Consider the following 17,296-nt stretch of genomic DNA (forward strand, 5'->3'; position numbering starts at 1 on the left):
AGTCCAGAAATGTCCTATTGAGGCAACACAAAGCGGAGCGAGGACGGAGGCACTGCCAGCAGGATCAAACTTCCCTCCCATCAGCAGCAGCAGCAGCAGCAGCGCGAGTGTATGTGTGTATGTGTGTGTGTGGAGTGTGTGAGTGCAGATCCTTGTGCAAATGCGCAGCGGTCCACATTGGTTTAGTGTTTTGGAGCCTAACCTGTGGGTCGGTGCACTGCGGTGAAAAGCATGAAAACTGGGATCCAGCAGTTCTCAGGAAGAGTGAGAGGAAGGTGCGCACTAACGAGCTGAACCCTCAGGGCGAGGACAGGTAAGTGGCTTTTTACGACTCCTGCAAAGACATTTGCGCTGCTTTACTGTTGCCAAACAAATGACAGACTTTTGAATGCCTTAAAGTATAATCTGTTTTAGGTTGGGGGGTGTAACTTGTACTTTATACCCCCTTGCTCTTCTCACTGGGGGTTGTGCCCTTTGCAAAATTTCATATTCTATTTTTAAAAGTTGGGGCTCAGTTCAGGTTTAGTTCTTAACAGTGAAAAATCTGTTAATTCTTGCTTTTTTAGATTTCACTCAAAAGTAATTCAATGCATCGTCAATGACACAGAATGACATATTTGGTTCTAATTAGTGGGTGCTCAGCTGGAGATCAGCCATAACTCATCAGGCGTCCTCCCTTGATCCTATTTTCCAGAGTGATGAAATGTCTGCTGTGGCTGCTTTTATTTGTGACAGTTGTAAAGAAGGAGGCAGCTTTAAAATTGAATAACAGTTGTAAATGAAATGTGCTGCAGTGTTTTAAGAGGTCGATGCAACGGTCCAAAGCCAATTTATTGCACTAAATTCAGACATAGCAACAACAGATCTGTGTGGTACAATAATAAGTGTGCTGTGCAGACATGTTGTCTGTCTGAAATGCAGTCTGATTGTAGTGACACCGCTGCCTGTTATTTTTAAATGATGTAGTCTGGAATAAATCAATGCAAGATCATAGCTCAGAATTTATGACACCATGTGGTCAGACGAGAACTGCTTTATTGGAATGTGTGTTATGATAAGCTTTGTGCTGTGTGCTAATTGCATTGTTGATGTTACTTTTGTAAATATTATCTTCTGGAGATTTCGTACTTTACTGACCACAGTTGATGATACAATCTGATACCTAAATGCAATACTGATTCACAACACACACAGTACTGTACTGTAGTAGAAACATGCAAAGTTCCCTTGTTTAAATGGACAAATCAGTCTCCAGATCAGTTTTCTGTTGTAATAGAGAAAGGCATGACGGGCTGTGAGGGTTAGGAGGACAGAGACGCTCTTGTTTTTTTCTAATTGACATGATTCAGCAGTCAAAATTCCCATCCATATGCATTTCCTGGAGCAATCTGCAGCCAAATGTGGCAGGTTATGATGGCTTCACTAAAGTCATGAGGCTTTTCAGACTGGGAAATAAAGGGTATATCTCTACCCTAATATCTCTGGGCTATAAAACGTAATTTGAACGTTGTCTGAACTTGGGTCTACTGTCAGATTCTGAATTTGATTATGAAAAATATCATGAAGCAGCAAGTTCAGCAGATGGTACATGCTACATGAAGCTAGCAGAGTGGTGGGGTTGGCTGTGGCCTGCAGATGAAGAGGTCAGGCTACAGTGTGGTGAGAGGAAACCAGGTATGTTTAACAACACCTCGTTGTCTCTTTAGGAAACTTTCCTGGGGAAAAGAGAAGTAAACCCATGATGCTTATTCATGATCCTTTTGAGAACAATACAGCTTTTGAATGAAGTTTGTTGTTCATTGACAGATGTTTACCAACAGAAAATCACAGGAGAAAATCTGATACATGGTTTTCATTAGGCAGTGATGAAAATATACAGAATTGTTAAAAAAAATAAGTGAAAAATATTCAAGATACATCTTCACTGTGCTTTATTACCCATTGAAATATATGTCAAATACCAATATTTTGATTGACACCAGTGAATGGTGCTAGTGCTGTGAGACATGAGAAGTTGTCCCTGTACCCTTGTTCTGTCTGTCAGCACCACAGTGGACGTGTGAATGTAGCACCCGTGTGTGAGTGCTGCGCTCCAGAGTTTAGTGTGTGTAAGCAACATGGAGCTCTTGTCTTCAGGAAGATAAGACGGCCTTGGTCGGACATCAAGGTCCTGATGTCCAGCATGGCACCACAGTGTGATTTGGTTATAGCCAACTCCAGATGGACCTTGAAATGTTACAAAGCTTTAAAGGTCAGATTCCTCACATTGTGTTACACTCCCTCGGTATTCAGAGGACATTTTCAGCCGTCACGGACTAAGAACTAATTGTTCATGGAAGCTTCCCTTCGTTGTTTGAATGAGCTCTTCTTGTAATTTGCATCACATATCCTGTTGCTATTTGCCTACCGTGCAAGATGTTCCTGCTTGCGTCCAAGCTGCAAGAACTTTTTTAGATGCCACAACTTAATATCATTACAAGGAGGGGATTGTACTCAACCTACTTTCTGTTTCATCAATGAAGCCTGAAAGAAGAATTTAGCGATGACAAAGAAACAGAAACGGTGCAGCGAAACACAACGATCGTTATCAGTCATCTATGTTGTTAAGTTATCTATAACAATAGAAAACTTAAGCTGTCCATGTCCGCTTGTGTATTGCCCTCTGGTGCATTATGAAGCACCTTCTAAAATAACCCACTTTTTAAACGATCCTGAAAGAGTCTTTGCTCATTTGATTCCGATTCTTTTTTCTCAAAATTATGTCCGCACATTCTCTCTTTCCGTGTCAGCTCTTACATCTGGTGCCCAAGTTGTTTTGTCAGTTACTCACTTACCTCATCAGCAAATCCACTAATGGAGTGACACTGGTTTGAAATGTGAAAAGATTTTTATATTAGCTCGGACAGTCTGGCACACTGTAGCCCCAGACTGTGAGAAATGTCTCATTTACTCATTGACTTCCCTTTGCAGGCAGTGAGTAGTTGTTAAAATGTCGCTATGAATATTGATGTCAAATCCAATCTCTCCATCAGGCTGCAATGTGAGGCCTGCTGCCGTGCCGGCTCGATTGGATTGATTTAGACTCCACGATAGACTGGATCTGTAATGTGAAGGAGCTCTTTGTTTGTAGCTGCTGTTTGTTGAATGGAAGTCCTACTGTATGTGTCTGGCTGGTATGAAAGTGTCGGTTGTCAAGTGAGGAGGTGGACAGGAACCTCGCTGTCTCATATCATCAGGTGGACTGAAAACCAAACCCATGTTTCAGTAGTAGACAAAAGCCCTGTGATCCCTCTTCTCTTGTATTCATTTGATCGTCCTCCTCTGGGGCCTGGATGACAGCTGTTATTGAAGAATATTGTCATGATAATTAGATTTAGGAAAATAATTCAGAAGGTCTTTATTTCCGTGAGTGATTCCTTCTATTATATATGATATGATTTGTAACAACTTATTGGTTTCTTAAGAGCTACTATTTAGGTATAGCTGTTAGAGCGGTTTTATATTTGGGGATTTTTGACTGTTGGTTGGTCAAAATAAGACATTTGAAGACGTTTGGGATTTCTTAAACTATTTTCTGACATTTTATTGACTTGGTGATTAATCAAGAAAACAATCTGCAGATGAATGAATTGTTAATGACAATAATTGTGAACCAGCTATAGATCTAGCATTTAGGTATACAGCGTACACAGAAGCACATATTGTATACACACATCTATATACATGCATACACATGGCACATACCCCAACATGTGTATGCGCAAGTTGGACACAATCATTTTTTACACCTTTCCATTCCATTATCCAAACAGCCCCCGTCACGGGGGGCGAAGGCAGGATTCCCCCTGGACAGGTCGCCAGTTTGTCGTATGTAGGGCACATAGGGCACATTCACACCTATACAAGCAATTGAGAGTCTCCACACAGAAGGACCGCACGAGATTGGGAATTGAACCCGGGGACCTGTGAGGTGACAATGCTGTAGCCACTACACCACCATGCAGCCCATTTGTAACACTGGTTTAAAGAAGCATAGCCTGACAATGTAGTTGAATCAACATTGTGACAGTTTCAACAAAAAAAAGAACATTATAAGCTTCCTATATGAGATATTGATTGCACATCTGCTGTACGGTATATTGCACAGATCCATATTGATTTTAGACAGTACATATAGACATGTCTGAAGCTCCCTTTGCAAACTCCCGTTGAAGATTCATATTGTGTCTCTGTCTGCATCATCTTTGTGTGTCCTGTCCTCCTGTCCTTCCTCAGACCGTCAAAAGGGAACCATGTGCAGCTTCCTGAGCCCCAAACAGACCAGTAGCCCCGGCCTCACAGATATGCAGCAGTATCACCACTGGCTGACTAGTCGACATGAAGCCAGCCTGCTGCCTATGAAGGAAGACCTGGCCCTGTGGCTCACTAATATCCTCGGTAGGAAACACTCATAATTAACACATGACACATCTGACTATTAATAATAATTCAGCATTTGTCATAACCAAGTTGTATGAAAAGATTGTCTTTCAATACATTTTAATTGTATTCCATATCGTGCCTCAGTCATTCATTTCTCACAAATCTTGCTATTTTTGCTGACAAATACAAAGTGCTGTTGCTGATTTATTCAAAACACTCTTCTAGAAATAGCTTGGCTTCGACCTTCAGCAGTAATTGAACTGGTGTTGCTGATGCAAACACCTCTGCAGTGGACTGGAATCAATCTGAACCTCATTACAAACAATTTTAAAGTCACTAGAATGTGTGAACCAGTTTCCTTTTCACCCTCCCATAGATTTTCCTTAATTGAATAATGGCCATCATTAAGAGTTCCCAAATAATGCGCTGCCAGTGGTGGAGAATGAGCAGCAGAGGGAACATCAGCAGATGCTTTGTACAAGGTTGCTATTGCATAATAAATCACCCTTTGTAGTGTAGTTCTTCAGGAGTGCAGTCACAAAGGGTCTGATTTGAATTTAGAGACTCAAATTGAACTGGGTGTGTATGCAGAAAGTTAAGTTTTATGTTAAAACATATTAGTCTGAGTATGGTTTATACAGTATGATTTATAATAGGAAAAAGACAATATGCAGGTTTAACTGTGGCACCGGTGATCAACCAGTGTCCACATAAAAATACTCATTTCTAAAAGGCTAACTCTCTGTTAACTAGTATTATATATATCAGCATTTTGAGTTTTGTTAAAGAGTGCATAGTCTTTAAGAAGTGTGGCAGTCTGCTGATGCACCTCAGTATTTGAAGTCTTTCATCAAAATGTCTTTGTAGCTGCACTTGATACGGTAAAAAGTATTCCACTGATGTCTGAGAGTTACTCCATGGGACATCCTGCAGGCTCTAAACAGTCCAACAATACTTTCTCAAATCAACTGGAAGCCGGTTAAATTTCTGAAACTGACTCCTGTCAGTGTGTGAGCTACTTAAAACAACTGCAATACCTCCATTGTTATCTCTGGCAGTCTGTGTGTTTGCGCTGGAACCAGCTGAGCTAGAAACCTCTGGTCTGCTGTAGTGAGTGATCAAGAACAAAAAGACTTCAGAAGCATGAGCATCCACATGCTTGCAGTAAATGTTGAACCTGTGTGTTGGTTCAAACCGTCTTCTGTGTGTTCAGCACCTTAGAATTCTATGAAAGAAGAAGGCGCTGATATGCTGAGCTGGGTTTACAGTTCCAGGTGGGAGGAGTGATGCGGCATAACGAGTCCACTGATTGAGTGGGAGGCGGATGCTTCCTTATAATGATGAGTCAGATCGCTGTTGTGATGGGGGGGGGGATTAACTGAGCAATTTATGGGAGTGAGTATTTGAGTTGAACTAACTGTTTCTTTCAGAGCCCTCTGGAATATATTTTCCTCACACAGGGATCGAGGGAGAGTCTGAGCATATAAGACGGGAGCTCACTGAGTATTTCTCAAGATTTCAATCTCTCTTTTCTGGGCTCAATTACAACATTTGGAACTCATTAAACGTCAAACACCCAAGACCCCTCCTCTAAGAAACAGAAAAGGGATTAAAAAAAAATCTCTCCGGTTTCTTTCCACAGAAACCCCCCTGCCACCACCTCCTATTTTGCAATGATCTAACTATGAAGGAATGGTCCTCTGGAAGTCAGTCAACTGGACACCACATGTTGATCACCAATCTATCTCTGCAATTGTGCAGGATAATGAGGCATAATGTGCACAATCAGATGCCCCCTTTTCATGTTCATCTTGTCTTCGTCGCCCCATGGTGTACTACCAGAAAATCCCCCTCGCCAGATTCCCCCAAGTCATGTTGTAATATGTGAACATTCGGCTTCTGCAGGGCTGCTTAAACCCAGCAGCACAAGCCAAGCTCAATCATCCAGGCGGTTTCTGGAAGTCAATAACGTTGCATCAGGTTCAGCTTCAACTGGGAATGGATGGAGAATAAATTGTATTTCCTTTTACTGCATATATATTTTAAAATGAGCATTTGCATGTTGAATTTACTGCTGGATTCTTTATGTGTCCCCTGGTCAGGTCTGGAAATCACCGCTGAGAGTTTCATGGATCGCTTAGACAATGGCTTTCTGTTGTGCCAGCTGGCTGAGACACTACAGGAGAAGTTCAGGCAAAATGATGGAGACGTGTCTGTCTGTGGCAACAACAAGGTACAGAGAAACCTGAGGATTACAGTAGTGTGGCATGATAACGCTTACAGTGAAAACACTAATCGGGGAGCCAAACCTTAACGTGTTCAAAGATTTGGCAGAGAATTGATTCTGAGAACTGAGACTATACCATTGTGAACTATTTGATAAGAAAATAGTGTGAAATCCAGACATACTAAATAATGCATTTAATATGACTTTTCTGCATTGCCACAAAAAGTATCCCCGATACTTAAGTACAGCTGATATCAGGTTTCCATCAATTAGATCAATAAAAGCTACACTGATAGAGTTCCTCCTATCTCAAAGAAATATTGACATCATAACCTTTGAAGAGTAACACAAAGAGAACCTCGAGAATGATATTTGATCCATCTTTTTTGGATTGGATTGGTTTTGTCGGCTCAGCAGCGACCATGAATCCCAACTTTGCAAGGAGCTGCATAATTTCAGAAAGCAGTGCACAAAGACTGGGATGGGGGATGGGGGCCTGCAGCCTTCAGCGGGGCAAAAAAGACAAAAAAAATAAGGCTGGCAAGGACACATTAACTGATGGGGCCCCACATCCCTTGTGAGATTTGGCAGAGCTACGTTAAATGTGCATTTCTTGTGAGCCTTGAGTGAGGCTTTAATGATTTTTAAAAGATTAAAGGGAACCTTGCAAGTCGTAATCGTATATATTTCACTGGATCACTGCTCAAGAAAACAAACCGATCTGGGTGCAAATCTTTTCTTTGGATCAGCTTCAGAGCTACTGCAAGAAGGTTCCATGTCTTTATAGCGTATAGAAATGTTGTTCATGTCTTTCCACCTTTGCCCAGTTTTTATAGACATCCTACAGTGTTGAGCAAATGTGCATTGACTTTGTTTTCTTGATCAGCCTTCAAACCTAAAATGTGACTTCATAAGAGTTTACAAATAAAATGATCTCTAATTATTATGACAAAAGCATTATCTCTTTATCTTGCAGACATGAATGCACATATATGCTTCTGTCTGGAGCTCAGTGGGATTATATATCTCTAATGGAGGGAAACACTGATTAGTTTCTGTTCTGAAAATAAAGCAAAAAGACTCCTGTGTTGGCTCTGGAGGGAGAGTTGTTGATGTTTGCACTGAGGCATTACTGTGCTGATGACGGGGAGTCTCCTGATCTCAGTGTGAGTGTAGCAGCACAGATGTGAGGAAATACTTGAGGTCAGTGACCGTGGGGCGGCAGAGGATCCACTGAAAAAGTCTATTGATCATGTGGAGTCTCCCTGAGGCCGATAGTCCTGGAAAACAGAGAAAGTGGTCGACCCTTAACCCACAACTCTGGCTTAAATCAAACAAAGTTGCACTATGATGTTATCTGGTTTAGCTACTTACAGCTCTCATGATGCACTTTCAGCATTTGCCGGATACAAACCTAATCTTTTGTCATTTTCAGTTAATGATTTAATGCTTTGCTTATCATGGCACTTTGTAATAAGCTTTAATTGTTTACTGTTGCATTTGACCACTTTGAAGAAAACGTCCATCGGTTTTAAAACTCATTATAAGTTATGGGTGGAGCGAGACGAAATGATTCCAGCAGAGAGAAACAATAAATCCTTTGTAGATGCTATCTCTTGCTCTTCTTCCCATGTGTTTACATCTATACAAACTGCAGATGACTGAAGATGATATTTTGTTCTTGTCATATTACTGGCCTGTGCCAGGTTCAATAGCACCACTTTGTTAACTGTTAAAATGACGCTAACAAAATTGAAAGGAAACGGTCAACATTTTAGGAAATACGGTAATGTACAAACCTCTCCCATATCTGTCCATTAATTGTAAAACCACAGTCATCTCTCGTCAGATTAATTTAGCAAAAAAAAATGGAAACAGGGAAACTGGCTCTGTCCAAAGGAACTGAAATCTGCCTACTGACGTCTCTAAAGTTCACTCATAACCCTTTATTTTATATGTACATTTTTTATTTAAAAAATGTTTTGGTCTTGGTTAAGGATACCTATGAAACTCCTGGAAGTAACTGTGCTGGAAATAGTTTGATGCACAACCCCCCCAAGCTTTAGAGGAGCTGGGAGGGGGATTTCTAAACCGTTGAACAGAACCAAGCTAGCTGTTTCCCCCTGTTTCCAGTCTTTATGCTAAGCTAAAATAACTGGCTGCAGTCGTATAATCTTCACAACTAACTCCCAACAAAAAAGCATATGTGTGGCATATATAGCCACAATCTATAACTATTCCTTTAAAGTGTCCATGAACAGCCATAAAGGAAGATATCGATAAATAATGTATAATCTTCCTGGTTGAAAGAAAATTAGTCAAAGTTCTCCCTTAACCTTATTATTTGTTCCTATTCCTCTAAACATAATGTCTTCCAAAGGTTCTGCGCCTTCTGTGCAATTAGATATATAAAGGTGCAGCTCAGCGCCACAGAAGTAACAACATGTCATTCTGATTGTTGGATCAAACGAAACTGGCAATGTGGTCGACATTATTTCTCCAGGAATGCAAAGTAATTCAACAACAGAAAGGATCCCAGAAAAAGTCAAAAGGAGAGCCTGGAAAGAAAAGAAAAATACCCATGAAAGCCTGCATATTTCCAGCATGAGCTCATTGCACCTTTCTTATAGCACAGACGCACATATCCTGTATAAAACCACAGCGAGGCGCATAAATCTCCCCAAACAGACCGTGTGGGGGCTGAAACCTTTAAGCATGTCATTCGATCCCAAATCATAGAAGGCCTGGTAAAGTAGCTCCGTTTTCTAACCCGCCATCTACCAAATTGATCTTTGTTGAAAAAGTCCTTGATCCTGAGCCGAGAGCAGCAGATGGAGAAGAAATCAATGCAGATTTTTTTTAAAAGCGTGTGGCTCTATGTTTTGGTGGAAACTCTGGGGGTTTGCTGGACAAGTGTCCCTGGTGGATGTTTGTTTTTGCTTTGTCAAACACATAATATAAGTTCATGTTCAGCTCTGTGTCTAAGCACTGTTTATCAATTCAATTATCTTCATCCCATGTTCATTTGTGTGTAGCAAACATAAAGACGTCTACTAACCTCTCAATGTCTCTAGCAGAGTATTCCCTATCGGAGGATACCATGTCGACAGAGCGCTCCCTCCGGCTCCTTTTTTGCACGAGACAACACAGCTAACTTCCTGGCCTGGTGTCGTAAGGTCGGAGTTGGAGAAACATGTCTGTTTGAGTCAGAGGATTTAGGTGAGCATACTCTTTTTCTGCCATAAACATCAGAACACCAGAGCATCTAAATGTTGGGGAGTCTATAAACAGGCTTCAGCTACAACACAGCCAGCCTTTAGCTCTCACTGGCACCACCAGGGCATTGGACTCAGGTTTCTATCTCCTGTGAATGGCGTGATTGTGCAGCTATAGAGTATCATGCAGGTTGGACTGCTTCTCCCGCCTCCCCTCTGAAGTTTACTATAGGACTCACATCTGCAGGCTTCTCTTCAACTCCTTTGACATTCACACCACGCTCACTAGGGCAGCAGTCTGCTGGGAGCAGCTCTACCTGACGATGAGGACATGCACAAAATGTCTGGAGTAAAACAAAGGGAGCACAGACAGAAGGGTGTGAGTTAGAGAGAAAGTAGGCCAACGCTATGCAAATGTTTTCCTCAGCACAGGGTGGGGACATTCTGCTCTCTTCCTCATTCACACACTCACTGTGTTATCTATATCCCTTCAATGTATTGCAAGGATTTTCTGCGCATTATGTCACTCGCAGTAAAGATATGCCCCGACTGAAATATTCTCCTTACAATTTGTATGTGACCCTGGCAGTAACAGAAATACCGAGAATATTCGTACATTCCTGTAATTTCTAATGGCTGCTCGACCATCGCTAAGCAATTTCAACTATGCAAATCATGAAGGCCAAGTCACACAAACACAAGTCACACACATACTGGCCAAGTCACATAAGGCCAAGTCACACACATACTGCAGTAATTCACCAACACTGCACCGTCACATGCAGTGGACATGTAATTGTGAAATAAAATGTTGTGAACATACTTTAGAAATCAGCTTACTGCTATCTTTCTTTCTTTCTTTCCTTCTTTCTTCTGTTATTTCTCTGGATGGATGTATCTGTTCAGCAGTACAACAGGTTTGCTATCATGCAGTGGATATTTTGTCTTTAATGCATGATGTGTTGTGTCTCATGTATCGCACATCTTGTCTAACTGTCTGCTCATATATTCAGTGAGGTTAGAATAAACACCTCGAGCCTAATATAGAAACCTCAAGTCTGAGCAATATACTCATTTGGGACCATCAGGGTTAGAGAGGAGGGGACCATTTAAATGCATGAAGTTCATGAGCTCATTTTTATGTTCATCTTACCATCACACAGCCACTCATTTTCACTCTGTGCCTTTTTTCCAGATGCCATTTAATGTCTATAAACTGAATGCTAAAACGTAATCTCTTCCTGTAGTTCTTCATAAGCAGCCACGAGAAGTGTGCCTCTGTCTTTTAGAGTTGGGACGGATAGCTTCACGGTATGGACTTGCCTTTTATGTACCCTGTAATATGTATATTTTAGTTCACATATGACTATTTCCCCACATGCTTCTCCAGATTCTAACTGTTTGTTTCCTTTGTCTAGATACAACGTGGAGCCTCCCGGCCTTATAAAACTGGAGAAAGAGATTGAACAAGAAGAAAAATCCCCTCCAGCACCTCCATCACCTGTATCACCTGTATCCCCACAGCCCCTTCCACCATCGCCCTCTTTATCTCCCTCCCCGTCTCCCTCCCCGTCTCCCTCCCCGTCTCCGACTCCGACCAAAGTCAGTTCCAGCAAGAAAAGTACAGGGAAGCAGTTGGACGATGCTGTAAGTTAGCAATAGTTAACCCCTGCTTCTACTTTTGATATCAGGAGGGAAATATCTTTAATATACTTTTGTGTTTTACAGGTAAGACATATCGCTGAAGATCCCCCCTGCAGATGTTTGAACAAATTCTGTGTCGAAAGACAGTCACAGGGTCGATACCGTGTTGGGGAGAAGATGCTTTTTATCCGGGTAAGATTTTTCATAATAAGGAAATGTTTCAAATTTGTGATGGGAAAAAAAAAAAGTATCAAAATCCTATAGTTAAACACAAGAATATAAATTAAGATTAAAAGTCTTGGTTTCATATTAGCAGTGTCTCATGTGCTTAAGGTATAAAGACTTGAGTACCTCCATTTTGTGCTTCTTGTACCTTTTTATTCGACTACATTTAGATTAATAATTTAAAATGTGGATCATTTTTTTTATCAGTTTGGGGTGAATAAGGTCTCAAACTGCAGTGCAAACCCCTTTCTGTGCACACAGCATATGGCCGTATGTTGATATAGGGACTGGCTTTGGGATGAAAGTGGACCATTGTGTCTGGAGAGCCCGCCTTTGCTGTGAGGTCTCATTTACTGGTTGTGGTATTCCGACAATGTCCGTCTTCAGCCAAACATAATGTGTCTCACTGGCTATTAAGGGAAAATAGCACCCACACATTTCCATATGATCTGAAGTTAATGCTTGGAAAATATTTTACCAAGCTTTACTGCCCGTTAATTACGTTTTATAATCACACTGAATCTATCAGCCAAGGAAATGTTACTGCACTCTCTCTCTCTGAGTGGAGGAATAAAGGATACCGGAGGAGGATAAATGGAGGCTAACACAGATTAGAGAAGTAGCATTGGTCCCCTTGGGATTCTGGTTACTTGGCAACCCACAACCAGAATTCACACCTCTAAGAATGTGATTCATGCCGACGGTATGTTGGGATGTGGAGACGTTCAAAGGAGAGTTTACTCTTGGATGTCCTCTGCTGTCAGCCCATTATACTGCAACTATACTGAACAATATTAAACACATCTCAGTCATTGTAGGATGTGGATGAACAAAACTGTTTTTAATAGTGACGACCATAAGACTCTATCTAATTTCCTGCTCAAATAACATGTGGGAATCGGAATATTTATCATCATTTGATGCTTTTCTGATGCTTTGATGCTTCAGTCTTCATTGTGTTGCTGAGCAACCAAGGACAGATGGTGAGAAGCTCACAGTGTTGGTTGCAGGATGCTGTACAGTATTTAATCAACCACCACCATACATGTCTGTTCAAGTAAATTTTTATTTATTTAGACCAAAACCACACATTTGCATGGAAGGGCTGTATACCTTCCTCATAAATATATTTAGTGCTCCCCTTATATATATATATATATATATATATATATATATATATATATATATATATATATATATATATATATATATATATATATATATATATGTATATATATATATATTTACATATAAGTTATATTGTGTTGCTTATTTTATTGTTTTATTCTATTCTTAATATTTTAATATGTGTTTATATATATTTTCTGTGTGTGTAGTGTGGAGGAGGAGTACCACTGCAATTCATTGTACAATCCTGCATTGTATATTGACAATAGAGCTGAACCTCGATCCTTTTTAATTTGTACAGCATTCCACTCCCGCTATGATTTGGATAAAAAGCCCCCCCCCCCCCCCAAAAAAAAACAACCTTTGATGGGGGTGAAAAGGAGGAAACCTTAAAGAGCAAAAGAGGAGGCTTTTCCAGGACTGACAGACATGTGCTAAATATGCACAGAATGGTCAGAATGACCAAAACTAAAATGACACAAATGTATGATCATGCATTATCATGTGTACTCACAGTTAAAGTATGTGAGATACATTGTTTGATTAGACCGAAGCAAGTGTAAAACCTCTATTCCTTTGTCTCTCAGCCAGCACTCTTCACAGTCAAAACGCTTTAATTAAAATTCCTCAGATGTTTTTACCCTGCAGCAGCAGCTGCTTCCACTGAGAAGGCATGAGGACAGTAAGGCCAAGTCATTGTCGGCAGTGAGGACAACAGTGGCATGCAGCCCAAATAGGAGTGCACACAACAATTATCTGTACATGACTGAAAGACTGACCTTCTCAGCTCCTGGAATAAATGAGGTGGTTGTAGGCTCAACGAGGAGGCAGAGTAACATCACCGTGTTTGTGAGAAGTGCAGTCCAAGCTCAGCCCCGGGCCTCTGTCCTTCTGGGCTGCAGAGGAGGGAATGGGCCTTGTCCCAAAGCAGCGTGATTGAAACCCCTCTGCATCACACAGGTCCATTAAATCCACAGTCACATCGCCTGAAGGCCTGGTGCTGGTGATTGGAGGCACTGCCCCACCAGTGCCCTCTTGATTGATTCTTCTAAGAGGCTTATAAATGTTGCATGTTATGCTGCCTAGAGGGCAGAAAGCCTCATATCTGGCCAGACCGAGGGGACAATGTCATGAGGTAGTTTACCCTTTTTCATTAAACATTTAGTTTGGCATTTGACTGAATTCTTCTTTTAGTGTTTGTGTTTTTGACGACAAATATAGCATCCTACTAGTCTCGATGATAAGCTGTCCATGTACTCGGTAAACAAGCGTGTTTTATTAGAGGTGTAATGTTGTGTTAATGAGGTAAGAGGGCGATAAGGCTCCATAGTGACGCTGCCAAGTTTTATGTGCACAGCCTCTGGGGAATGCGAGTGTCTGAGCATCCAATATATTAGAGCCTTTTATATCTTCTTCTCTCTATTGAAATGGCCGATGTTGCCATGGCACCCAACCTTGAGAATGTGTGGCAGGTGGCATAATTTTGAAGCAAATGTTGTAGGATGAACAATAACAAAAATACTCCATTTAATTTCTTGGCAGATTGTATATTTAATTTTTATGTTTTGTGTTTATCAGTGATGAAATAGCCATTGTGTGAATATGTTTTTAGCCTTGCTAAAGGATTCCGTGACTCGAAAGATGGCAATGTCAGTCCTCCATTTTGGTCAAGACTAAAATAACTTGACCACTATTACATGGAGTTCCATGAAATTTAGTTCTGACATTCATGGTCCCCAGAGGATGAATCCTATTGACTTTGGTGACCCTCTTACGTCTTCTCTCCTGCTATAAGGTTGACAATGTTGTTTCTGAAGTTTTTGATAACTATTTGATTGATTGCAACTATTAGGTGTGGGCATTCATGTTCCCCTCAGGGTGACTCCTAACGAGTTTGGTGACGCCTAATTCATCTAGCGCCCGTTTTTACAGTAAAATATCTCAACATCTGTGACATGGATTGGCAAAACATTGTACAGATGTTCATAGTTCTTAATGACTTTGGAGATTTCCGGACTTTTGGTGTAGTTTTGAGTGAAATACCTCAACAACTACTGGAACATGAAATGTGGTCCTAAAGATGAATTGTAATAAAGTTGGTGTATTCCTGCCAACATCTAGCACTATAATCAGTAAAAAAAAAAAAAAGATAGAAAAGAAAAAAAAAATCTTTGGTTCATGACCAAATATCTGAACAACTAATTACATTCCCATCAGCTACAACTCCATTTAATACTAGTAGTTAGGACATGTTAGCACGATAAATAAAGATGGTAAACATGGTAAACACTATAACTGCTTAGCATTAGCTTGTTAGCATTTTTATTGTGAGTATGTCAGCATGCTGCTATTAGCAATTAGCTTAAAACATTGCTGTGGCAAAGTACAGTCTCACAGAGGACTTGTAGTCTTCCTTATTATGTATCTCCATTAATCAAGCGGAGATGAATCAATCCTTCTGGCATTAGGCAGGTAAGAGATTGAGAGAGCTTCCCTCCAGGGACATCAACCAGTCTGAGGCCCCGACATCAATCAACAATCTCTGACATCAAAGCCATGCTTAACTGTTCATTCAACTTCTGCCTGAGAACCAAAGCCTCACTCAGTGAAATGACATTAGTCCGATTGAATGAAGGGCTCAGTAACCCGTTTATGCTCTCCTTTGATACAGTGACATTATAATATTATTTCTCTCTGCAGATGCTGCACAACAAGCATGTGATGGTGCGTGTTGGTGGCGGCTGGGAGACGTTTGAGAGCTACATGCTGAAACACGACCCATGCCGCATGCTCCAAGTCTCCCGGGTGGAGGGCAAGACGTCCCCGATCAGCAGCAAGTCCCCCAACATCAAGGACCTCGGCCCCGACAGCTACCTGGTCGTGGCAGCCCACTACCGCAGCAAAAAGTGAAGACGTGAGACTGAAACGTGCCATTCAAATCAGGATGGCTTTTATATAACATATCCCTGTTGTTATTCAAAATATGGCAACAGACATGAAGGCATTCATGGAGAGCAGATCATTCAGTCAAATGGATGTTTGTGAGCAGAATAGGCCTGGAGCCCTTAACAATGTGCTTTATTTAGTTTTACAGTCATTACAATATTATTAAAATGAAGTCAATCTGGCTTTTTTTTCCTGAATGGAATTAAGTAAGTGCTGGAGGTTTCATGATCCTTAAGAAGCCAGTCGTCTTTGGCAACCTGGCAAGTCGACATTCTCCACAAAGGCAATCCCCCCTCTCTCCCCTTTTTTTGTCAGTTGGCTGATATTGTTAACCTAACTGCCTTACATGGGATACACAGGTGGCTTTAGTGGGCAGCTTACTCAATGTAATTAACCAAATCTTTACATAATAGTCCACTGTATAATTTGCCTGTAAAAACTGCAAAATCTTCCTTAGAAACCAAACATTGGTCATAGATATGTTATGGCTTTTTCTTTGTTTTTTTTATTGGACTAAGAAATTAAAGCAATGCTTAGACATGTGTAATACCTATTCTATGAAATGCATTTTTATACTATAGTCATTTTTTTTATATAATTCTTCATTATTAGGGTAGCTGCTGTGTTGTATCATTTCTAATGTAAGAACGAACAATCACCTGTGCAAGACGCAGTATGTAGTGAAACAGAACCTCATTGATATGTGATCAATAATACATTAGAATAAGATTTGAGGTTCTGCAATTCTTCAATTTGTTGCATGTTACTTATCTCTAGAGGGAGTGCAATAATTAAAACTTGATGTTTAATTTTTTTTTATTACAATTAATCAATTCACTACAATATTGTTCAATATATTCATTGGTGCAACTTTATCTCTGGAAAACAAATAAATAGGTTTGACATGAGATCATTAACTATGCAAACAGGCTTGTATGTGAATATAATTTGTCCAATTTATATTTTGGATGTACATTTTTAATAAACTCTCAAAACTTCAATCTTCATAATTTGAAAGAACTTTGTAAATCCTTCCAGCAGGACTAGGTTTTTTTTTCCTCATTTAAACCCAAGGATTAAGGAACTTTTAGAATTTAGACCTTTTACAATTTTGTAAAACTGAAAAATGTTGGTACATATTCAACAGATCAACAACTGTAGATTTTAATCAAATCTTATCTGAAACTCATTAATTCCACACAAGTAGCAGAAATGTGATTTATTGTAGCAAATAAGATTGGTTAGAGTTCTACAAAATAGCGACAGCACCGGAAGCATTTTAGGATCAAGTGAAGGCTGTAAGAAATGCACTTAGTTAGGCAAGTCAAAGTAAATACTTCAGTTTTTCTTTTCCTTCAGTTTCCATTACAGGTGACATGAATCCCTCCCGACATAAGAGCGTGAGCAAGCATGTTTGCTGTTCACCAAATGTAGACAAACTGTGTGCAAATACATGTCTTCACGAAAGCTTCTGTTTGTATTATGGCAA

General features: G+C 40.4%; 2 protein-coding genes across 2 annotated transcripts in view; one reads left to right on the plus strand and one right to left on the minus strand.

The window, feature by feature from the left end:
- Nucleotides 1-4,292: 4,292 nt before the first annotated feature.
- gas2a (growth arrest-specific 2a) lies at nt 4,293-15,872 on the plus strand (the record flags this gene model as incomplete). The annotated part of the gene is made up of 7 exons (XM_079223716.1): nt 4,293-4,437; nt 6,525-6,655; nt 9,727-9,868; nt 11,112-11,175; nt 11,283-11,511; nt 11,593-11,700; nt 15,562-15,872. 7 exons carry the CDS (start codon nt 4,293-4,295, stop codon nt 15,769-15,771), a joined length of 1,029 nt encoding a protein of 342 aa, XP_079079842.1. The 3' UTR covers nt 15,772-15,872.
- A 1,145-nt stretch (nt 15,873-17,017) lies between these two features.
- The window catches only part of svip (small VCP interacting protein), a 3,617-nt gene continuing 3,338 nt past the window's right edge, over nt 17,018-17,296 (minus strand). Inside the window, exon 4 of the mRNA XM_079223718.1 lies at nt 17,018-17,296. This exon is cut by the window's right edge and continues 1,058 nt beyond it. The gene's annotated coding sequence lies outside the window, so the exon portion shown is untranslated.

The sequence above is a fragment of the Taurulus bubalis genome (assembly GCF_910589615.1).
Source record: "Taurulus bubalis genome assembly, chromosome: 9".
Taxonomy (NCBI): domain Eukaryota; kingdom Metazoa; phylum Chordata; class Actinopteri; order Perciformes; family Cottidae; genus Taurulus; species Taurulus bubalis.